The sequence below is a fragment of the Ptychodera flava genome, chromosome 22 (assembly GCF_041260155.1).
Source record: "Ptychodera flava strain L36383 chromosome 22, AS_Pfla_20210202, whole genome shotgun sequence".
Taxonomy (NCBI): domain Eukaryota; kingdom Metazoa; phylum Hemichordata; class Enteropneusta; family Ptychoderidae; genus Ptychodera; species Ptychodera flava.
Genome location: NC_091949.1, coordinates 8,783,825 through 8,809,412, shown reverse-complemented (window position 1 = coordinate 8,809,412; position 25,588 = coordinate 8,783,825). Strand labels below are relative to the sequence as shown.

The 25,588-nt window shown below is 36.4% G+C and overlaps 1 protein-coding gene across 1 annotated transcript in view; it reads left to right on the top strand.

Moving 5' to 3' along the window:
- Positions 1-24,726, top strand: part of LOC139122613 (uncharacterized) — a 66,503-nt gene extending 41,777 nt beyond the window's left edge. The window contains exons 35-51 of the mRNA XM_070688174.1: positions 782-981; positions 1,565-1,689; positions 2,114-2,374; positions 3,108-3,273; positions 3,935-4,120; positions 6,074-6,360; positions 7,551-7,796; positions 8,324-8,524; positions 9,141-9,393; positions 10,577-10,737; positions 11,310-11,471; positions 12,484-12,639; positions 16,548-16,709; positions 16,985-17,107; positions 17,919-18,009; positions 18,525-18,627; positions 21,272-24,726. Of these exons, the coding sequence (XP_070544275.1) occupies positions 782-981; positions 1,565-1,689; positions 2,114-2,374; positions 3,108-3,273; positions 3,935-4,120; positions 6,074-6,360; positions 7,551-7,796; positions 8,324-8,524; positions 9,141-9,393; positions 10,577-10,737; positions 11,310-11,471; positions 12,484-12,639; positions 16,548-16,709; positions 16,985-17,107; positions 17,919-18,009; positions 18,525-18,627; positions 21,272-21,310 (2,922 nt within the window). The 3' untranslated portion in view covers positions 21,311-24,726. The remainder of the gene's footprint in view (positions 1-781; positions 982-1,564; positions 1,690-2,113; positions 2,375-3,107; positions 3,274-3,934; positions 4,121-6,073; positions 6,361-7,550; positions 7,797-8,323; positions 8,525-9,140; positions 9,394-10,576; positions 10,738-11,309; positions 11,472-12,483; positions 12,640-16,547; positions 16,710-16,984; positions 17,108-17,918; positions 18,010-18,524; positions 18,628-21,271) is intronic.
- The last annotated feature ends 862 nt before the right edge of the window (positions 24,727-25,588 follow it).

Genomic DNA, 25,588 nt, shown 5'->3' with positions numbered 1-25,588 from the left:
CCATCCTTTGCAGTTGCATCTGTACCTTGGTATGTTTACGGTTTAATGATTTCATGGGACCGATGGGACTATTGCCAGAATATATCTTGTGCTATGTGTATGTGTAGTGCACAGGAGGCTATCAAGAAGCGTGTTCACATTAGCATTCTGCACTTACACCATTAATCGGAAGAAAATCGTAGACATTGCATGAAAATGGTCAATATTTAGCCTAGTTGATGCCCCAGTCAGGAATGTAATGTATAATGTAGATACATAATGAAAACAAATGTAGAACCAATGTAGATGTACCGGTATGATAAAAAGGTTTCATGGAGGGTGATAGGCTACGACAAAATCCTCATTTTTTCCTTTGTTGTATTTTCATAGTAACCTCATAGTTATAATGTAGTCTTTTCCGCCTGTCCCACTGAACTAAGTAATGGTACTATAAGGCTGAGATTTGAGTCCCTTAAGGATTACTCTTTGTTTCTAAGACCTTGGATTTTTCTGATATAGTTTTTCAGTTGCCAGGTGTGTGTGTGTGTGTTGGATTCCAGCTTAATTTTGTTACATTAGTCATGACAAATTTGCAACATCAGATTCATGGGGTCACTGAACCATATTCTTCTGTGGTTCAGATGTTGTTCATGTGTTTGGTTCACTGTCTAACTGTGCTGGCCAACAGTACAGTAGATTTAGAATTCCAGTCCTGAAGAGAACTCTATATTGGTTTTTTTTTCACATTTTATAAATTTTCTCACATCAAAATCCAAATACTGACCATTTTTTCCATTTTCAGCTTGAAGTTGATGAGTGTTCATCCAGCCCATGTCATAATGGTGGTACGTGTGAGGATCAAGTAAATGCCTTCACGTGTTCCTGCCCAGAAGGGTTTGTAGGTGCCACCTGCGATGAACTCTACGACTACTGTGGAAATGAGCAGGAATTCTGCAAGAACGGAGCTACTTGTATCAACGTGATTGGTGGACATCAGTGCAGGTATGTCTCAGATTTTGATGAAAACATTATCCCTAATAGAATATGTGGTGTTAACCCCGTACACATTTCTTATCTGCATTTGTTTATTGTTTACAGACTCAGACTAAAGAAATATTCTGATAGTGCGCTCCTTATCAAAGTATGAACAAATTATCCCTGCAGATTTTCAAGACATGAATATATGCTACAAGCATGAGATTAGAGCAGATAAGACATGCAAGTAGCAAAACTGACATTAATACTACGTTTTTGAAGCAGTTATGAAAGTCAGTATTGTATACGGTCATTGAAAAGGCCAAAAATTGCATTCTGTTATTATTCAAATTACGCAATGTCTTAAACTAGAGTTGGAGTCTAGCTGTGTAATGTTATGCCGTTGTAATCTCTTACTTACTTTGTGCTTTTGGAAATATTTTTGGAACAAATGGGTTCTGATCAGCAATATGGTCTACTGTGTGACAGTGACAAGTTTCAAAAGGAGAATATAATGTAATCAATCATGAGCTGGTTTCATTTCTGAGATTCTTTTAAGCAATTAACAGACAAGACATATTTGATATGAGACTTCACTATATATTTCTAGTTGTGTCAATGGTTGGACGGGCATAGACTGTACCACAAGCATCAATGATTGTGTTGGCAATCCCTGTGAGAATGGTGGCACTTGTGTCGATGGACATAATGAATTTGTCTGTAATTGCATGACTGGTAAGTCCCTTGGTTTTCACGGTTTTATCCCTTTATTTTACTTCAGTCTGTATTCTCTGTCATACAACCTCAAGTGCAGACAATGGTCTGTATAAATTTCTTATTAAGCGTTTGCAAACTAAAGTTACTTTTGAACATGACATGTAGCACAGTAATAAGAAAACTTGTTCGGACAAATCATATGGACTAAAGTTGCAAGAGCACAGAACGAGCATGATATATTCTATCATGCAACATTCCTACTTGATACAGTTTTGTTATGATTTTCATTCTATCACTAGTATCAGTGTGGGCTGCATGCCATAATGATATTGTTGTGAAGAGTGCATTAGCATCTTTTGTAGAACTTAAGTTTGTTTGACATAATAGAGTGTATTTCACACCACATTCTCACAAGAGTGCTTTGCATGCTTATATAATGTAGGTTACGAAGGACCAACCTGCAGCGAGGACACCGATGAGTGTGTTCCTTCACTGGGCACCTGTCAGAATGAGGGGGTGTGTGTAAATTCTGTGGGAAGTTACCAGTGCCACTGTGTGACGGGTTTTGAAGGCATCAACTGTGAAACAAACATTGATGAGTGTGAGAACAATCCATGTCAGAATGGTGCATTGTGTGTGGATGGGATCAATGAGTACAGCTGTGACTGTACTGCTTTCTATGAAGGGTTTGACTGTGAAAAGGGTAGGTATATTTTCTACTTATCCACAATCATGGATATTAGATGTCACCTGTGAATAAATTTTCACTTTGTTAGTTGATAAAGTCAAATTTGTAAACTCCTCAGATATTAATTTCAGAAAGTGTGGACATGAACATGTTGACCAATCATGAAGTCTCCTTTGTATCACATTCAACAAAATCTCACAATTAAACTTACAATTACTCCAGCCAATCTCCATATATGATAGAACATTCTCACCCAGTCACTTAAGTTTTATCACTTCAGAAAAGGTTATGAAATTAAATGTATGAAAATACAGCACAAACACTGTCAAAGTGAAGGACAAGTTTGGCACAGTGGTTAAGTTACTCAAAGTATGCCTATGATTTTTAAAAACCCATATAAAAATTTAGGGATAGATATTCCTTGTTAAAGATGAATATTCTTACCAGTACATCGCTTAGTGTACATCTTCACAAATGTTTAATTAAAACAAGAAGCTCAAGGATAGTAGGATATTAATTTTCTGTCAATAACACCAACTTTATTTGTGGATTTGATCGTAGGATATTAATCGTCGGCCAATAACATCAAATGCATGTGTGAATTTGATTGACCGGGCAGGACTATATATTTTATGTATAACTCCATTGATTTGTTTAAGATCTGCCAAAAGTTGAGTATGCAGAAAGTTGATATGTAAACTTCCATTTAATGACTTGTTGTTCCATGTGAATTTTGTTCTCTTTTCAGAGAAATCTGAAGAATTTGATTTATACTTTTGTGTGAGTGATGGCGCCATGTCAAGCACAGATGTGTTGGATTTTGCCAAAACGGAGTTTACGCTAATGTTTTGGATTCGCTACGCTTTTCAATTAAGTGGAGGAGAACCTTTCCAGTTGATGACTTCAGACAATGGGTAAGACTTCAAGAAGTCTTATAATAAGAAAACTTGCAGTCTTAATATTAAAATTAAATATTTTGCTAACATCTCAGTATTTCACCTTCGAAGCTTCCTAGCTAAAGAAATCTAATAGTGGATGGCCCATAGTGGATGGCAACTGAGTTCAACAGGTAATAACTGTAAAATGTCTAAGGAAGGGATTTTTAAAATGCTGAACTTGTCAAACTTTTAACATAGCACTGTAGTGAAAAAATATTTGCAAAACATTTCATGTATAAAAGAGTTGAAAGTGATATACCAAGCATATAAATACAAATGTAATATACAAAATATAAATGTCAATCTGCAATAATGTGTAGACAGTATACCAAATATGTTAGTACCAAACTTTGCACAGTAACCCCTGATTTTTGCTCTTGATTTGGTAAGAGTATGGTTGAAAGTTTGAGCAAGAGTTTTTAAGTCTTTCACCTTTGAGACATACTACCTTAACACATACTTTGTTCCTGCCTCACTGTTGCATCATTTGTCACCTAAGATGAATGCCACCTGAATCAGCTGTTACTGTTAGAATTAAATTTTTCATTATTTTAACCATCGTTACTTTAAAATGAAAATCTAAGTTTTTTTGAACAAGCTACTGCTCAAAGCAGCTAATCATTTCCATTTCTCACAGAGTGACCTTTGACCTGTTAGTAAGCCTACCATCATCAGATGAGTTCTTCGTGGTCCAAGACACACAGTGGCATCACATTGCCATGACATGGTCTACAAGTACCGGCACTGCCAAGTGGTACATCGATGGAATCGCAGTTCTGGATTCAAGCCTTAATATCAGTCCTGGTGCAAGTACGCCATCATTGTGAGTATTTGCCAGTCTTTCCTGTATACCACACAAGCAAATTTGTGTTTGTATACTTCAGTACTTCATTCAGGTGCTCAAAACACCATCCATCACTATTGGCACTTTATCACTTTTTTTCAGTTTCACCGGCCCTGTTTTTGTCACCATTTTTTGATTTTCAACTTTTACAAGTCAAGCTCAATCATTCAGTGTGTTCTCTATTTTCGAGTAACCTGGACTTTAAAGGAAATTTTAAAATTAAATTCACATCAAAAATTTGGTTTGTGATTATAAGAAAAGTCTAAATGGCTTATTGCGGACACGTCAAAGAATTCAAGCTGATGGGTAAGCGTCAATAGGTACCTGCCAAGCAAACTCACTGTTGCATGTAGGATAGAGTGCACTTTGTTTGAACCTCTTTTTTATCCTTTATTTTGGAAAAGGATGGTTTTAAGTTTCCTAGTGCATATTAACCCTAAGTGGCAAGGTCAGGCTTGTGAGGTAAAAACTTCAGGAAGATACATACATTAAATACACTTTTTAAAATTTTAAACAAAGAATCTAACTGTATGTAAAGTGCGAACACTCCACATTTAACAGTTTCTAATCCTATAATTAACAATGAAATTAAAACAGAGAAAAACTAGAAAGCATTTGCAAGCAAAAGGGAAGTTCCAGAGACCAGAGCAGCGGAAGAAATGAGAGAATGTGTGACAAAGATAGGTGCAGAATGAAAGAGTGCTTTGGATTTTAATATTTAAGCACGTACCTATAGTTAAGGGCTGATAACAGTAAACACCATAATACAACTAAAAGCATGGCAGTCCGGGGAATTACAGTACACAGATTAAAAATGCCTACATATACGGTAAAAACGCAACAGATACGTATTGGGGCGACAACGCACGGAAATGTATATCAGACGACATTCTCGCGAGCCAGAGCAATAATTGTCGCTCCGCTGACCTACGCAAAAATCAATCGCTTGACGGGTAGCACTGAGTTGTTACCGTAAAGAGGCGCGTGGTTTACAACGATAATCAGACGAGAGGAAACATCGGACCTCGGCCGTTGAAATTGAAAACCGAGGCCACATGCATTTTCATTAAATAAGCACAGACTAAAACAATTTTCATTGCTATGTCGCTGTTTTCACAAGATACTGACCGTTTGATCTTGGAAAGTTGAGTTGCTTTTACGTGCAGCCAGCGCATGCCGGTGCGGTGACAGACAGTTCACTATGAACAGATGAATGCCTAGCTTTGCATGGCAGGGCTGTGTTACCGGCGTTAAACGGCCTCGCAGACTGATATAGGAAAAATCGCTGGTGGCTCCTTAGTTTCTCCGCCAAAACAGCCGATTTTGAATCCAAATTTTGCATTGATCTTCGTTTTCCAGCACACCCACTTCGCCTAGGTACACGATGTGCCCATCCGCGCTTGTAAACTTACGGAAAGCCTACTTTTCTCTCTCTATGCGAGCGAAGCGATCGTACCGCCGCCATTGTTATCTCATTAGCATTCTGGCAAAACAGTATAGCGCCACGCACGGCGAGTATTTAGAGAAAAATAAAATCAAAAAGCAACAAAAAACAAAGCGTAAGAAAGCTAGAATTATTAATAGCTGAACGCAATATGATAGTTGAGCAATGCAAAATAAAAAATGAATGATTAAACACACAAGAAATGCCGGTAAAACCCGTCCGAGCTGAGCGATGACGCCATAAGCGTGTCGCAATGCATTCTGGGTAATTAAGGTAAAATTTGTGTATAGCATGTTCTATGGTAGTAATACCGGAAATAGAGAAAGAAAGAAAGAAAGAAAGAAAGAAAGAAAGAAAGAAAAGGAAAGTGAGCAAAAACTAACAGTTCCAGAGCTGGTCTCTGGAACTAATAATGTTGTGAGAACAGTAAAAAATGGTTTTTAATATTGTTATACTTTTCAGTATTATGACATACTTTTTCTCCACAGTGTACAAGTTGTTCTTGGTCGTCCCTACCAGTCAACAGACAATACCCAGGCTTTCCATGGTGAAATCAGTCAATTTACAGTCTTCGACACAGCGCTAGATACCACCTCAGTTTCCCAGGCATCAGATAGTTGTAACTACGGAACAGGCCAGGTTGTGAGATGGCTTGACTTCTTGGCATATTTAACCGGATGTGTCCATGAAGTGGACGTTTCCCTGTGTGGCAATAATGAGAAGTGTCCGCCGAGTGTCTTCTATGAAGGAAGTGCCTGCCCACAAAACACCATCGGTAAGTGTATTTCCTAGCCAGTCTATTCAGAGGGGTCTTATTACCTTTCTCAGGTCAGGAAACTGAAAGTCAGAATAAAAATTGATGTTCTCAGAAGATCATCAGGACACACACTGGTGTGACATACATTACAACTGTCACACAGTATTGGAGATTTCCAATTATTCATTATGATTTGTACCTCACAGATTCCTCAAGTGAAGGCTACCATGTGTAGACAAATTCATTGACTGGTTTGGAAAATTCTAAAAACGTACATTTAAGCACGCCATTCTTCTAAATTTCCATTTTAAGTTATTTGGAAAATCATGCTAAAATGAAAGAGGAGAGATTATTTTTGTAAACTGTTGCACTTCATGTGCCCTCAGCCATTCATCGGTGAAAATCACACAGAATTATGGATAAGTTATTGTACTGTGCAGTTTCATTTTATAAAATTGACCATGTATATGTATGTCTTATAGGACAGGTTGATGAAAATCACGTTTGTGTTTGGAGTTGTAAGCGGTCAAGTCAGTGGAAAAACATCAATGCTCCATATCCTAAATAAAACATATTCATTTACGCAAAGTGCATTTAATACTGAGAATTCTTTCAGTATGCAAATTAATTAATAATAGGTCATTATCTATGTAGAGTGCTGGTATTCATTGGCCTGAAATTTTGCATAATGTAGTTGAAAAACTTATTGGTCATGGTTGAGTTTTACCCAGTTTGACCAATTTGACAGTGAAGAATATGGCAGAAAAGCGTTTCACAAACAAAAGTCATATTAACCCTCTGAGTGCCAAAGTCAATTTTTGTCACCCTCATAAAACATACCCCAGTGAAATTTTTTCAAGTTTTTGCCAAAATTTTGATAAAAAACTGTAGTCAATGAAATGCGATGTTCATTTGGTCCAAAATTATCAAAAGAATTTCATAAAAGTTCATAAAAATTGGCAAAATGTTGCATTTAAATTTGTTGAAAAAAATTATAGCACTCAAAGGGTTAATGGTAACATCAACCATTTTTGTGGACTGGATGGGACAATGTACTGTCATTTTCATTGTAATGCTGATCATTTTCAGTGAGTGGTAAACAAAACTTCAATCAGATAAAAAATGTCAGTCTGAGAGTCTAATGAAATTTCAGCAAATGAAATGAATTTCAGTAATGACAAGGTATGACCTCATCTTGTTTTGAACAGATAGTGAACCACCAAAGCTAGTCCCTGGAACCTGCCCAGACATGGTCCAAGCCATCGATCCCGATAATCGTCTGGTCCAAGTCATCTACACTCAGCCTGAATTCACAGATAACATCAACATCACAGATTATTTCTGTACCGTACCATCTGGCACTGTGCTGTCCTATGGACTCTATGCAGCATCTTGTATTGCCTTTGACGCTGACCAAAATCGTGCAGAGTGTAATTTTGTGGTGTATGTTCTCCGTAAGTCCTGTTACTTCAATGCTGTTGATAATTTCAGGAGTACAGCTATGGAATACACTATCGTAATCACTCCAAAGAAAAAGATTAAAATGATTTATGAAAAGTTATACTAATAGAATATTTTAAAATTTAGGAATCAATAATTCATTGTTCCGGTACTGCAAAGGAAATGTAACGAAAAAAGGAGTGAGCCGTGTTTATTTTGAACCAAGCACTTCTTACTCTGCCAAATAAATACATACTTCCAATTGAATACATTTTCAGAGCAAAATCATTTTTCCGAGGCTACCATAAATACCATCGGATACAATATATCAGACAATTATCAAGGAGAACTGAAACCTATCAGTATTCTGTTGTATGGCTAAAAACAAGACTTAAGACTCGTGTCATCCTGTTGCGTGTAAAATCTTCACTAGTGTAATATTTTAATAATTTCATGAACTCCCGTTGTCTACTGGAGGGAGGGAGGGAGGGAGGGATCGATTGATCAATGTTAACGGATAAAATTTGTTCTCTCCCAACAGCTCATGGATGTTCTAATCCAGCAGCCCCAGTGCAAGGCAGTAAGACCTGCGGTGTTTGGCAATATGGCCAATTCTGTAACATTGCCTGCAATGAGGGATATTACTTTACATCACAGCCAGCACCGTTCTATGTGTGTGGCAGAGAAGGTGTGTGGGATCCGCGGAATCCGGATGAGATATTCTCATTCCCAGGATGTGCAGGTCAGTTTCCATTTGTCTGTTGTATCCTAGAACAAACCACTTTTGAGCAATATCTCTCTGGCTTCATTTGTCAATAACATTTCAAATGTTCGTGTTGTTCATAACTTGAAGTTTGACCTCCATGATGGGTTATGGCGCCAAAGGTGAAATTTATTCGTTTTAATTGTCATGACGTCTTTTTATGCATCCTTATGAAGTGTTCTGGGAGACTAGCAATTTTATGCAAGATTGAAGTTGGTTAACATTGAAACCAATCAATGACAGCAAAGTTATCGCCAATAACTTCTATTTGATTTGATATTTCACCATTTGATGAACATCATAGACCTGAATATAATGTACGTTTTAAATATCGGCAATCATTTTACATTGTAAATACCAGGAGTTGGTATGAATTTGCTAATATTGAAAATGTTAAAGACAGAAAACAGGCATTTAACAAGATTCGTGTGACAGAATGTGTTTGTTTAGTACATGTATGTATAGGTTTGCAGTTATTATCATTCAATAATTCAAAATATTTGTTTTGAAGAAACACTTAGTAATTCAGTCCTGGCCAGGGAGCAATGCTTTGTTTCATTCTCAAATACATACTGCATAATCTATCTCAATACAGACGCTGAAACTCCTGGTGTTTCTGTCACTGGCACCATCAGCTACACAGTGGCCGCATGTTCCTCGGATGGCCCCAACCAAGAACTGGTGGATGCTTTCAAGGAGAAGATTAATAATCTGAATGGCGCCCTCAACTTTGAAGTGTGCGGTGCCATTGTCTGTGACTTCACCAACATCCAGGTCACCTGTGGTTCCACTGGTAGAAGGCGGAAACGAAGTGATGTGGCAACCATTGATTTCACTTTTAACGCAGAGTAAGATGCTGAGATGCTATAGTCAATAAATTAATTACAATGTTTGTAATGTTATATTCAGTGCTCTTACGTTCTGTGTTTTACCACTAACTTATCTTTCCATGGTCATAATCTCAACTTCTATCTCATTACAAACATTTCATCTTCTCTTCTTCCATAATGCAGTACCTTGATCTCTGCAAACATATCTATCATAACACACTGTGTTTATTAGCTTGATATCATAAACTGATTTCTGATTAATGAACATGAAGTTCACTCATAGTTACACTCTGTGATTTATAAACACGCCATTCCACAAAACATTCCTGTAGTTCAGATGCCCAGTGTTTCCTGTTGATCCATCTATCCATCCATTGTTGAACAATGCAAACCATATATACAGCTACATATTTTCTATCAACCAAGTAATCCCTCCATTAATGAATCAATGAACCGCCATCCATCACCAACCAGCCAAATATTAACCCGTCCACCTTCAAGGTCATTCATAATTCTCTGACAGTTGCCAAGTAACCCAGCCAATCTACATGTGTACATGTGTATTAACCCATCAACATACCAAGTAACCCATCCATTACTCAATCAGTCCTCAATGAACCCATCTGTCCATTACTGAACATTCCCAACAAGCTACAATATCATCTATCCACAAAGTAACTCATCTGTAAATCCATCAGTTCCAAATCAACCCATACACTATTACTGAACATCCCCAACTGGCTGTATAAACCCATGTATCACAACAAGTACACTACCGGTATCTAACCTCTCCATCAACCCACCTTTCCATGGCTGCCCGAAACTGCCCAACCCATCCTCATATAAATGTTCACTTCAACGCCCCCACTTGCTAATCACACATACCATTTACAAGGTATTACTGCCCGTACAGGCACCCATTAGCAGTAATTTTTCAAAGGTGTTTGCACAGAGCTGAATGGCTCAGCTAGTATGTCTGCTTGTGATTATTTTTGAGACGCAGCAAGCTGAATATGGCAAAAAATAACCATATCCCCCTTGCCACTTTCATGAGCCTAGGGACCTTACTGGGCAAGAAGAATGACATTCCTCACATCTTTCAATATGTCCATGCACCATCATACCTACTATACCACAGTATTTTTATATCCTCATGATTTCATTCAACCTCACGCCCATAATTTCAAATGCTCTCTTGCAGGTCAGAGCAGGTGAACGACCAAGACGTCGGTGAGATCTTAGATGAAGCGGTGTACAGCGGTGACCTTGACACCGCTGAAGGTCAGGCTGATTATGGCAGCTTCCAATACAGGGTCATCGTCCAGTGTTCTCCAGGAATGGTCAAGTACAATGACTTGTGTGGTAAGAACCATTCTATGCTAATCCACATGCTACAAATGTTTGTCCCCTGCTACAAGCAGGGGATAATGGAGATTATGCAAGATTTTGTTGGGTGGTAAAGTTTTGTTTTCACTGTCAACCTCACAGAAGATATATGTACATGGTTTTTTTTAAATAAAAGTCATATTTGAAATCTGTACTGAGTAAAAATATTTAGAAACATTTAATCCAGTTCATAATATTTTGATTTAATATTTTGTTTGTGATAACATTCAAGTTATCATGACAAGCATCATTTGAAATTTTGAAAGGCAGTGTTTTGTCTGCGAATAAATTCTTTCATGTGTGATGTGTCAGACAAACAATCATACTTTAACTCACATGCAATTCTGTGTCAATCAGTAAACAGTCAGTGTGATGGTACAACAAGACTACACATAAAAACTATTCATTTCAAAAGTGAGCAATATTATTTGAGGTCTTTGTCCATTTTTAGGTGTTTCATGCACGTGGCATAAAAAATTGCCAAAAAAAACCGGATTTCCTCTGAAATTTCATTTTTGTGTTGTATATTACTCATTTTTGCATTTCAGTATACTGTCCTCCTGGAGAATATCATGACACACAGAGTGACACCTGTCAGAAATGTCCAATTGGACAATACCAAGACAAGAAGGGACAAACTGAGTGTCTGTCATGCCCTGATGGTACGACAACACAGGGTAAAGGAGTAATTTCAAACACAAAGTGCCTTGGTAAGTGTAACTACTAGTATGTCAAGCGCCCTCTTGAGATGAAATGTAGAATTCGCTTTGTTTTCCCGATTGCTGTGTTCGCTATTTTTGTTTGCCGGAGAAACCACTTTAACTGGATATCAGAGGTCAGACCCTCTTAATTACAACTTTATTGCATACCTTGTTAAGTTATTCTGAAATAACATTTTTCCTAATAGTTACTGTGAATCCAATTGTTTCAGTCATAATACCTCACAGTTGATGCTTTAAAATGAAAGTTTACAGAAAGATATAAAAAATTCTCAAACTGTTACCATTGTCCGAAATTGTCAGAACTATTCTACAACATATTAATGTAAAGGAATGTGCTTGTGCAAAGTAGCATTGTAGCAAAGTAGTATTGCTGTATTTTATCAATAAAAAGGAAAGTCAATCCAACAGTTTTCTCTTCTGATTCTAAAACAGTGATTAAATGTTTGTCTATATCTTTATGGTGCACTCAGCTTTGTTTTTGATGTTTTACAGATCGTGATTAAAGCTGTTAGTCTGTTTCACAAGACAAACTTTTATCACAAATTGGATTTTTTATGGTTTCACAATAGTGTGTTTACATTTAGTTGGACACTAAAAGAACAGACTTTTTTTCTGTAATCTTAGTTATTGTTCCCGTCAAAACTTGTCTCAGACTCATCAATGCAAAAAAAGAAAACATTTTGTGCAGGTTTTAGATAAGAGCCATTAGGCAACAAAAATAGCTGGCCACCCTTCCCTTCCATATCAGCCACTTTTCTCAAGAAAGAATGTTTTTTCCCATCCTTGATCCTAGCAGTTCTCTCCCTTGTCAATTTAACTGCAGACATTTGAAATTGCTGTCCACTTTTTAACTTAGTAACGTCCCTGTCTTCATGAAACTCTTTACTGCCATAGCTGCCTGTAAGTGGTAATTGGTAATCTACCAGAAAAATTTTAACAACATTATTCAGGTTGGTATCATAGCCTGTATAGCTAAATGTGTATACTACCTTTTTTGCAGAAATGTGTGCAGCTGGTCAATACAACGTCAACAATGTGTGTACCTCCTGCCCAGTCGGTATGTATCAAGATCAGGAAGGAAAATTCAATTGCAAGGCCTGTCCTAATGGCAAATCAACAGAGTCTGTTGGTGCTGTTTCTCTAAGTGATTGTAAAGGTAGGGTGAAATTAAAATAAATTATACTATCTGACATCGCAACTTTCAAAAATAAGGTATATGTGAAGATAAGTAGGAATGTAGGTATGTGCTGAAAATTCGGAGATTGCTGTGTAAGCTGACTTTCAGATGTATGTTGATATAACTTTAAAATACATGAAGTGCTTTTGATGTATACCGGGTATGTGGATTATTATGCCAGGGAGATATGGCTGGTAAGTGTAGTGTTTATGTACATGTGGCTAGCTGTAAAGGTACAATTGTTAGGTCAGAATGATTGTATTATTGATGTATGTAGGCATTCTTTTTCATTTAACTTTGTATATTTTAAAGCTTCAAAAAAGAGAGCATCAAAAGATTTATGAAAAGAAAAGTTCAGGTTTTGTCTAGTAATTAGAACTTTGCTCAATTTATTTGACTGAAAACACTTCCTCGAAACTCACGAGGTTGAGCATCATTAGGATGCATCATAGGTCCAATGGTTAGGATATCAGATGCACAATCAAATGATGGTGAGTTTAAGACCCTGGTATACCGTAGCAGTGGACTCACTGTCAAAGGTATATGAGTTCCAGACTCTAGGACATGGTGTCATACCCTTGAGCAAGGCAATTTACCGGTACTCCTATTGCTAAATGGTGGTAGTCGGTTTTAGATACCAAATCCAGTAAATAGGCTTCTCATCTGTTGAATGATGAAGTAAATTTTAAAAAAAAGTATGACATGATCAGCAGCCTGTCTTTGCTTGCAGATTTTGACCAATCAATTGCCTTGACATATAGGTTTTAAGTTTGGACCAATCAATCACCCTGTAGGTTTAGACTTTGACCAATCAATGGCCTCTATTCTATATGTTAGTTACGCACTCTCTATGCTGACATCAAACTATTGACATTGTCCACCCTGACTGAAAGAGTCTCAGCTTTCTGACTGATCAGGTTTACACTGGTCAATAAAATACAAAAAGACAATCGCACAGAAGTACCAGCCATGTCTATTGCACTGACAGGGTCTTTGAAGAACCCTTTGCAGAGTACAGCACAAAAGTGGCATTGTCTGTGTTGCCGACACACCCATAGACCAAATAATGTCTAACAGAAACTGACCACTCTCAGAAGGCCCATTACATTGGATATAAGAGATCATTAAACACTGAACTATAATTTAGACCATTCTGGAAACCATCAACAGATAGAGATTTTGTGCAGCGTTACAGATACATGCATCGCATAGCTATATTTCTCATTGTCAGTATACGATTGAATTACTGAAAGTGGCCACTATGGTAGATAGAGCCATAACCAACCTACATTCAACCACAAACAATGAGTTTACAATGAACGGCCCAGTTACATCTTTTTATAAGTCAATTATCGCATTGAAATTCATGACATGAATACATGTACTGGTCAAAGCCCTCTCTCAGTAATGGCCAAGACCTTGCCCTATATCAGAGACAAGGTCATGACTTCTATGGAAGAAAACTATATGAAATGTAGGAGAAACATTAGCAAGTACAGATTCCATGCTTTCGCTGCGCTTGCTAATCTTGCAGACTCTAAAATTTTCCATTTGAGCAGATTCGTTATGCCAAGTAAACATTGTCTGGGTCCTCATTTCAAGTGATTTACTTAACACTTAGGGGTCATCACTACCCTATCCACTCCATGCAATTGCTGTTTACTGGCATGCAAAAGCTCTTTTGATGACCAGCTGTTTTGGAGACAAAAATATTTACTTTTGAGGCGCAGTGGTTTTGCTCTAATGAGAGACTGCGTGGAGCCACACTGTCAGCCATCACTGTACATGTATGTACTGTCAGCAACTTAGAAGATGATTCAAAGACTGTACAGTATAGACGGTCTATTTTTCTAAGATATTTCTCAATCAGTTACTCTCTATATCAGCATCTTAGACCTGCTTCCAGTATTGGTCTTCACCTCCTCATCTGTCATCCATTATCCATCCACTTGTATCAGTCTATTTGTCACTGTTTCTGTCTCTATGTTTGTCTCAGTATGTCTCTGTTTCTCTTGGTCTCTGTTTAATTCTGTTAGCTGATACTGTAAGTGTGTCAGTTTACAAGTCTCCATCTGTCTAGCAATCTTGTACATCTTTCTTTTTAACAATTTTCAGAATGGGTTGACAATGAGACAGGCAAGTAAAAAGACCAACAATATAATTACATGGAAACTTTGTACAAGTAAGTCAAGTAGAAGGCAAAACTAGGCAGATATATTTGTTACTTTGGCTGAACAAAATTCAGGTCTATGATTGCATGCCACAAAACATGGTACAATACTTCAATTTTCACCGAAGATGTCTGTAAGACGCCACATCAATGCTTCATGTGACAATCACATTGCTACCTTTTTGTTTTGATGAACAGCAGTCTTGTACTGCGTTCGTATACCGCAGTGCGTTGTCTCCCATGGCAACCACCCTATTCAAGTGAACGACCCAAATACAAGGCATGACCGCACCCGGGTCAGTCCAACCCACTTGTGACTTGCGCTTTCCTCATTGCTATGTAATTCAGTAGATTAATGAAACACATTTCGAGAAGAAGAGAATGTATCAGGCTAATAGATTTTTGACATGTTTTGTACTTTTAAGATTAAATTTATTGACTAGCTCTTTCTGAATGTCAATCCATCATGTTTTTATGTGATGAAAGTATAGTTTCACAAGGCTGACATTAGAATGTGAACAATTTTTAACTTTTCAGTGGTCAAATTGTCATGTTGTGTTTTGTTACATACTGGAAAATAAATAATTAAAAAGTTTGATTTTAAAACAGTTGAAAATGATCTGAAATTATGCCTTAATTTCAGTTAAGATATTCAAACATTTTAGTGAAAAAAAAACATATCCTTAGGGCTGCTTTTACTCAGATATTAAAATTGTCGTAGAGGTTTTAATTACAGCCAGATATTAAAATGTAGTTTGCACGTTTTATTGATGTTGTTGAAAATGTACTTTCAAAGGAAGATGATAAATCCACGATCAAGGCAGAATATTCCATTGATAGTTCTGACATCAGGTTATTTAGAGTTTGACAGCATTCACATTGTCTCACTCATGGAAATTCATGGCTTTAAAAGTTTGCTTTCTGTAATCCAAATGCATTGGAAAGTCATTCATATGAGTTTCCTTCAGAAATTCTCTTTTAAAAAGTCAATCACAAAATTTTCTTGTGCAACAGAGATCAGTTTGTTGCTATGGCCACAGCAACCAGCAAATCAGAGGTCCTGCTGTGATGTCGAAGGTCACATTCACTGAAAGTGACGTCAAAATGTCCCTCTATTATATGAATGCATATGTAAAAGATTCAGGACAGTCTCACCAAATTCACTGTTTTACAGAGTCAACATTTCCTTTGACATTTGGACACCTTGTCAACAAGTTTGGACCACTCCCAGTAGCTTTCAATGTGCGAAAGGTTTTTAAAGCCACCATAAAAAGAGAAATGTTCTCACAATAAAGGCTTGTCTGCCTTTGTGTAGTCAATAACATCATATTTTAGATACTCTTGTATGCAGCGTACTATTCATTTGAAAAGTTTGCGTGCAGCTTTACTTGTGTGCAGTCATTTTAAAACTTGTAAATGAATTGAAATTTTCAACTTTTGGTTTTTGTGAAAATCGAAAATTAAATTTTTTCATACAGAGTTAATACTGGATATAGCTGCCAGTTTGAATTCAATATTATATAACTGTTTCTCAAATCCCAAACTTTACACAGTAACCGCTGATTTTTATTCTTGATTGTGGAAGAAAGACAACGTAAAGTTTCCTTGAAGAAAGTTTGAGCAAAAGTTAAAAAACTTTCTGTTTCAAGACACTTATTACTTTTATCTGATCTTTTCTAACCTTTGACCTGGCAACTCCCATGTTTTTGATCAACAGAGGTATGCCTGGAGGCGGGCAAGTATCTTGGTCTTAGCGGGCTTTGTGAGTTGTGCCCAAGAGGTACTTACGGCATTGAAGGAGAGAGCGGGTGTAGACAGTGTCCTTACAGAACAACTACCAGTAGACAAGGATCCGTTTCAGAAACAGATTGTAAAGAAGGTGTGTCAATCCTTTTCCTTTGCATCTTAGATGACAACAAATGTTGCCAAACAGAAACAAATGCCTTGTCACATGTATAAATCTGATTTTATATGCACATATCACAAAGATCTGACCAATCAGCTTTGAGTATATATCTATTCACCATTAGACTCAGCCAATCAAATTATTTGTACCACCCAGTTCAACCAATCAGAACATTTTTGTAAGTGCGCAACATGAGTTGCGCATAAAATATTCATCAGTTTTACAACCTTTTTTAATTTTCATCACAGATCCATGCGAAGATTTCTGTTTTAATGATGGTGAATGCAGTACAGGAGAATCTGGAGCTCCTCAGTGTGACTGTAAAGCTGACACATTTGGAGATCAGTGTGAGAGACATGCTATAACAAATAGTAAGTGAAATATTTCCTCCAATGAATGATGACCATTATGATTCATTCATATCCAATTCCAAGAAATGAAACTCTGCCATAGAAGATAATGGCATTTAACCAAATTTGATGCTAGGTTTGCAAAGCAAAAAATCAAAACGTTATTGAGAGTTAAGGTAATATGCACCTCGAAAGTAAAAGACTTAAACTTTTGCTCAAACTTTCCTTGATGAAACTTTCGACCATTCTCTTACCAAAGCAAGAATAAAAATCAGGGGTCACCGTGCAAACTTTGGTACTAGAGAGGCGAATTACTCGCGATTTCTCGAAATTCGAAATTCAAGATGGCCGCCATCCCTGTGTTAACTCTATGGGGAAAAATAAAATTTTCAATTTTTGAAAAACTAAGACGGTGAAAACTTTTCTTTCGCCAAGAGCTTCAAAATGAGTCTCCACAAGTGGTAGGCCAGTAGAGAATTGATAAAATTTAAAGGCCCGAATTTCTGTCCCCGAGGTGCGTTCTACCTTAAATAAAGTCTAACATGTCCTTCAAGCAGATATCAGAGGCAGCAATATGATCATGTATATGGAGACTGCACGGCAAGACTGAGGAACACTAGGCCCGCACTAACCAATGTTACAAAACCATGTAATCCTAAGGGGTACACTTGGTTCATGTTACTTTGGGAGCCCCTAAGAAAACCCAATCGCCGTGGTTCAGCCCAGCAGTCTTTAGGTGCACCACCTATTCATGTAAATATGTCTTCTCAACTGTCTGAAAGTTTTTACGTTTATTTTAAGTTAAGTTTTTTATTTTGCCTTGTGGTTTCAGACGCTGAAGAACCTGGTTTAATTGCTGGTATTGTTGTTGGAGCTGGAGGCAGTGTTCTTGTCATTTTGCTCATTGTAGTAGTATTCAGAAAGTAAGTCAAAAAACTTCTGTTGTATGGTGTTTCAGAGGATGAAAACCAAAAAGGTCAAAGTCGAAACAAGACTGAGCATAAATTCTCATACATAATGAATAGGGTGTACTTTAGGTTTTTCGTTTAAAATATTCAGGAAAATGCAAGCATCACTGTGCTCAGTAATGAAACATTCCAAATCAGTATTTATAGTGTGGATAGTGTATTTATTTGCAAACGCCTATCATTTAATCTTATCCTAATTAAGTATTTAAAATAAGAGTTTGTTCAGCCTTGGATGTAATTTCTTGAAATTGACTATATGCAAAATTTTACGAACATGAGAATTATAGTAGAAATGGCATTTTCAAAAAAGTTTTCAATGCGACCTTGTGGGGAAGAGACAACTTTAAAATAGTTAAAATCTGTTTAAATGGTGTCATCATTGATGTTTCAGCTACAGATTTCAATTATTTTATGTAGAATGTTTCAAACTTGACTGCTGAACTCTGATCAAATGTGTCAATTTTTCACAGATGTGCCAAAAGGTCGTCAATGAAGCGAGTGCAGCAAGAGACGCCCGTGACGGAATCTTTCATTCTCTCGAGGCGACTCTCCATCTTCCAAGGAAAACGCCAAGTTAGTGAATTTAACATGATGGAGTACTCTGACACACCTTTTCCTCTACCTGGGCACCATAAATACAGCTATAATTACGCCTATCAAGAAGACTTCACGCCAGAGTTTGACCTGGCGTCAGAGTTCCCGTCTGATAATGTATACTCTTTTGACTCAGCTGCATGCTCTAGTCCTGAAAACACGTGGATTAGAAACCCCCGACTTATACCATCAGACGAAGTTATTATTGCAAATGGAGAAAAAGTCTATTATTACTGACAAAAGGATAAGTTAAAAAAATTAAAAATTTTGGCCAAAGGGAAGTGTAATATTATGTTGACCAATATACAGATACAAAGTATCAAATTTAGTCACTTCTTGCATATCATTACAGTTGTACATTTATCAATTTGACAAAATGTCACTCAAACGTTTGACATGGATGATCTATCCTGAACATTGTATCATCTTTCAATCTTCGCTGCCATCTTGCTGTCCCATTTTCCCCAGATGTGTACCAATCAAAGTTCTTCGTTAAGTATCCTTAACAAATAATGTAATTCTTTGCCTACAACTATGAACATATTTGATCATCTATCATGTCTTCTATATTCTTCTTTCACCAAAAAACATATCTGCAGTGTCATTCTATCTGTTGCTTTCTCCATCAAGATTTATTAAATTAACTTATTTTGTCAATAGCACATGACATGCAACTGTACAACCAATTTCAGCCAAACAGCACAAAAGCACTGATCAGTGTACCATATCATATACTAAGTCCTGAGATTGGTTACACTTTAGATGATCACTGTGGCAATATGGATACAGTGTAACATATCATATGCTATTTAAGTCAAGAGATTGGTTACATTTAGATGATCACCATGGCAATACATACAGTGTAACAAATTGTGTACTAAGTCCTAAGATCACTCAAAATGTAACCACATGCAGACTTTTTTGAAACACTGTATCTAAAAAAGTATAAACCAACTTAACTTGCTGTTCTGATCAGTGCTTTTGTGTTATTTTGTTGCAAAGTGTTTTAATTTTTCTATGTAGTGTTACACTTTATATACTGTAAAAATATTGACTTTATACATATATCCCACTGCAATAAGGATAAGTTAAATTTATTTATAATTGATGAAATCATTTAATAACCAATTTAGCAGCTGGTAAAGTAATTAAAGCAAAGCAAAGAGAAAGTACAATATCTGACTAACACCAGTTTTGCTGCATCTGGTGCAAATTGATCATGGATATTTCCATGGTGCAAGTGTTGCAATGAAAATTGCTGATAATTTTTGCCCTTTTTGAAGTCAAAATCTCATCAAAGAGATACAGACAATACAAATTACATTCCGAGCGAGACATTGAAATTAAGCAATGACACAGAAGTGACAAAACTACAAAGTTACTGTAAAGTAAGACATACATCTTTTTCACATATACCAATTTTCTCCTGATGCAAAATTTAAAAATTGTCAACTTTTTCCAATGTGCTTGTTCTCTGAACGCTAGACATTGTAAATACATTTATTTATGAAATAAATCTATTATTTTGCAAGAATATTTCAACATTTTCATAAAATGGTTTTGAGGACATGACATGCAGCTGATTGAACATTCAATTTTGATTTAAATTTGACATTTCAACGAAAGCTTCAAACTTTCTGTTTTGAGGTGCGCATCGCCTTAATTAATCAATTAATAAGTAAATGGTGTGATTTGCGCTCAAGAGTGTTAAAGACTTTCAATCATGTGTGTGGTTACCATGGCTACAAAAGCATCTGTAAACCAACCATTCCCATGATGGCTACATTAATAGCCGAAGTGCCTCTGAACTTGCCAATGACATATAGCTATCTTTGCCAAACGGCATTTGCAGTAAGACAGTTTCTGAAAAAACTTATGATACAGCCATGTATTGACAACTGCATAATACTGTATATCACTTTTTCCTCTATTGTATAGCATTGTAAGATGTAAAACTCTACACTTAATAAATGTAAATAAAATTGAATTTTGCAGTATTTCTTAACAGACTGTGCAATAGACAAGTTTTCTTCAAGGTGGCAGAAATGTAAGGTATTTTTAGATGAAATATAGTATAACAAATGCTGCATTATGTTAATATAACTTTGATTCAAGTCTCACTTGCTTTTGTTCAAGTTCTGTAATTAATCTTCATATGAAAAAATGTTCCAAACATACCATTTTCACCATTCACACTCACACAACCCTTTTTATCTAAATAATGTTAGCTATGGTACTGATGTAAAAACATTGGTCTTCGTTGTTTTTTTTTAACCCTGAAAAGTCTGTGTGTGGTTGCACTTTGAGTTATCCAAAAGTTTCATAAAAGATTACTCTCTCTGTCAATACAATGTATAATATTTTATATGGTTGGTTACTTTGTACATTGTTCTTTCATGAGACCCATGGATCAATGTAACCTCATGTAGACTTTCATGTTTATCAACATCGGTTTCATCGCTATTCTCATCAGTGCTTTCTATCTATATGGATGAAAAGGGTTGTACAATTGTCACCACCCTTTGTCTGCTCACCACTGTTGCCATTTATTGAGCAGAGCTACCTGGCCCCAGAGTCTAAAGTGTCAAAAAACTTACAGACTCCAAATGATGTGTTTTTGCAGGAACTTGGAGAGCCAACACCAACTGTTGTAGACACCTAGTGGTAAACTCAAGATGGCCTGGCCTTCTTGGTCGTCTGTAAATACCGGTCTGCAAACACGACAGTATTTTTTCTACCGAACAGTATACAATTCATAATCTTCATATCGGTACATGTGAAATTTCCTCACGTCTGAGAGAGCTTTCTTATGAATCAATGGTGTATTAATTTCGCTTGACGTGCACTTTGATAAAGCTACACTACACTGCACTACTACACTACACTACACAACACTACACGATACAGAAATACCGTACATTAGCATATATAGGCCTTGCTGTAGCCCAGGTGTTAAAGTTGCTTTGTCTTCTGAAGCATTCTGTATATATCTTTGATGCCAACATCCATGTGTGATCCCAAAATTATGGGTAGGTATTGCTATATTGTGGCAAAAAAGGAGTGTTTTAAGGCGTGACCCTCAGAATTCAACTTCTCAAAACTCTCTTGAGTAGACACTCTCTTTGTGTGTGTTGTCATACTAATTGATACTTTTCTAGGGAGTCCATAAGAAGCAAGGCATTTGCCACGCTCTGTGCCATATACATTATGCTTGCTGTGATCAGAAAATGTCTGTACTCCCTAGCTCAAATTACAAAAGAGCCACTGACAAATGTTTGATCTTCTGGACTTGAAATTCAGCAAATACAAACCTCTCCGCAAACATCTTTATTTTTCATTGAGTTTGTGAGTTCTGGGCAAATAAATGTACACGTATAATATAGACTGTTGGTGTCAAAATAATTTGTTGAAAACACTTTACAACAAGACATTGTCATTTTAATATGATTGGTGTGCATGAAGAAGAGTTGACTTCATATAATGTAGTTGCTGAATGTCATCAACGTAGTTGGAGCCTCGAAACTGAAAAAAAAGGAAAACTGTATTCGCTCCATGACCTTCAAAATGATCTCCAAAAAAAGTATTGTAATAGAAGACCAAAATAAAAGTATTTATTGTAATAGTTAGATAGTCAAAATATCTTTCCCCGAGGTGCAGTCTACATTCATTGTAGATGCTCCTTTCAGGAAAACCATGTAGCCGTGACCCTAACCCTAAATCCCTCTTTAACCGTTCCACAATCCTGAAATAAACTTTCCTCAGTAAGTGGTGTTTGACAATTACTGCTCTACTGCCCTCTGGATACACTTTTCTTCATGCATGCAACATAATGGTACAGATGTGTAAGACACTTTCACTGAAACCAAAACAGCTGTCCATTTTTAAAAAGTCTTTAAGAATTATACTTTGTTTTGTTAATCATTGGACAGTCCAAAATCATGTGTAGTTTTGAAAGGCTTTTTAAGTAAAATATATGCTTGATTGAACCTTTATCATAGTAGACAGTAAGCTTGCCAGCTTACATTAGGATCAGTGGACTTTCTCAGTGTAAATGTCTTTTATGTAATTAGACTCCTTGAAAATAAATTATTCTTTTTACTCAATTCTGCCATTAATACCACACATTATACCCTACTTCACCCTGAACAGTCCCTAAGTTGTCTCCACCAAGATCAACTTTTTCCTACCAATTTCAGGAGAATATAGGGGAGTAATTACACCAGGTATTTTCCAAGAGTTTACACTTATCACAGTTAGCACCCCTGCAGAATCATAAAATGAGTTTTCCTTTTGGTGTATGTACTTACCAGCTGACCTAGGGTGTCTGTTAAGATAAATGACACATAAAAGTACCCCTAGGAGGAGGTGGAATCATAGTATGATGCATCACAAAGCTAGCAGTTACTTGCATTGCCTGTCAGCATGTTTTGATTGTAGGAGGGTGAAGTGACATTTCCTGGAAGAGCCAGTTAATAAACCAATCATGTTGTTCAGGTATCGAAATAATCCAACAATTATGCACATTAAACTCATTACAGAGAAAGTTTCAAACTAGAAAAGACAGACATGATTTCATTCTATTAAAATGTTAGAATGTTATAACCTCCTTGTACATTATAATCCATCAGTCTCATATTAGTGTTTGGATCACATTTTCCATCAATGAAAAGCTCTTTTCTTTATGTTACTTCGCACAGAAACTTAATTAACAAGCTGTAAAATGGATTGTCCCATGCATATGAACAGTTCAGTACAGTAACATTTTACAAATGCTTGAGCAAAGACAAAATAGTCTTTGGAATATGTGATTATGTGCCAACTTCAGTGGTCTTTTAGAATTTTGAGATGTTAGATAAAAACAAATTGTTTTCATACCAAATTTCACAGATTTTTTTAAATATCTGTTGCAGTTTTTCAATTCTTACGAAGCTGTTTTAAGGACAAAATGCCTCCCACTAATTTCAACACTTCTTCCAATGAATGGCTTCTGACACACAGTTACCTTAGAAATGGCTTTCGCTTGTAATTGATAATTTCATCTCTATATTTGCATCTCTAGCAGTAATTCATAACTCTAAATTAACAATCTTTGCTTTGCAAATTAATTTTCTGTTATCTTTTAAAAGCAGCTGCTGGCTTAAAGTCAACAAATGTTAATTTTCTATTTATATTAAGCTTTAGATTTACCTGTAGACATTTTGTGTTGTTTGTTTGATATCTCATATAACATATTGTGCCAAATTTATTGGAAGACATTTTTTTATCATTTACAAGTAGTTTTTAGCATTGTTAAATCTATTGACCAGTGTTTGAACAAATACTTTGTAAAGCCGCAAAATGTGGACAGTTGGACAGCCCATCTTATTTTAATGTGTATTCATTTACATCTTGTATTTTAAGTTTTTGTCATTCTTTCTGTCCGTATTCAGCTCCATGTTACAAAATATATGTACTTTAAGTTATGCATTTAATCCATATATACTCATTTCATTCAAATATTTCTCACTGTCAAACTTGACAAAGGAGATTTTAGATATTTACGCAATAAAATGTTTCAAAACACATGCCCATCATGTAACCACTCGACCACTATTACATGTTGACACAGTACTACGGATATAAAAAAGTTGTTCAGACATTTTGTGGTACCTTAAAACAAAAGCAGTCACATTTGGTCACTTCGAGGTCGGCTATGTCAGTAAGGTCAAGTGACCTTTGACCTTCCCAGTTCATCAACTCGGATATTACAGTTCTATGAGTGAAATTCTAAAAGTGTTCACAATGCTATGTTAAGGTTGATAACAGTGAATATTGCTTTAGATTTTGAGAGACACGTCTTTTCAAGTGTTCATGCTGTTACTCTTAATATTCTATGCACTTGTTTTGTTCAGTACTTTTGATGCTACAGACCACGGTCCCTCCGCTAAAGGAGAGACCGTGTACAAACTTTGTAAGCTTATGCTCTCATTGATAAAAATTTTCTCATAGAGCTTTATTTTTTATATTCTTGTCATAGGTATATTTATTGTATTTAACATTGTGATAGGTTAACTTTGGCGATTAAAGAAATGTTGAAAGATAAAATTTGCCTTAGTGTTTGTAAACCTGTATGTCTGTATGTGTTGGTCTGTGTTGCCCTGTGACGTATCCGTCAATGTGTCTACATGATATCTGTGGATGTATATATTTGTCACGTCATCAATGACTTGCCTTCAATTTAAGAATGACACTGAATGGCCAGGCCCTCTACAGTGTATGTGTGAAAGTATGTAGGAAAACCTTAGGGATGAACCATTACTTTGAGGGAGTGGTAGTCAGGAGGCAGCCATGCAATTTTTTCTTTCGTTTCAAAGTTTGATAAATAATTTATTTTTGGGGTTTGCATGACATGCATGCGGTATGTTTTTCAGAATTTACACACTTTTTGGCAGACAATATGAATATTAGTTTTTTTAAATCTTCATGGCAGAAAAATATCTCCCTTCCAAACTTGATCGAATGGACAACCCCTTGCTGAAGCTAGCAACACTATTGCAGCCCTCTTCTTGATGGAAGCAAAGTGAAGTTAATATTTGAAGGGATGGTATGATTTTCATAACCAATATTGAGTTGTATCTTGGGTCCTAGCTCCAAGCAATCGGAAAGTTACATTTGCCCTGGCCACGGTTATCTTCAGGATTCAGGTAGGGTCGCAGACGCATATACCCTCCCCGGGGTAAATTTTATAATAATCTTGTGCAACTTTTCTACTTTCATTAGAATTGTTGGAATAAAATAACATTCTTTAATGTCAAAACTAATATTTTCGTGCTTTCCACTCTTGTCGAACTCTTTCTTTCTCTAACTAAAACGTGTCCGGAAAAATGCATGGATAGGCTGAAAGATCTTGCAGAAGACGAAGTCAAATCGTAAAAAATAGTATGTTTGGCATTAACTATCA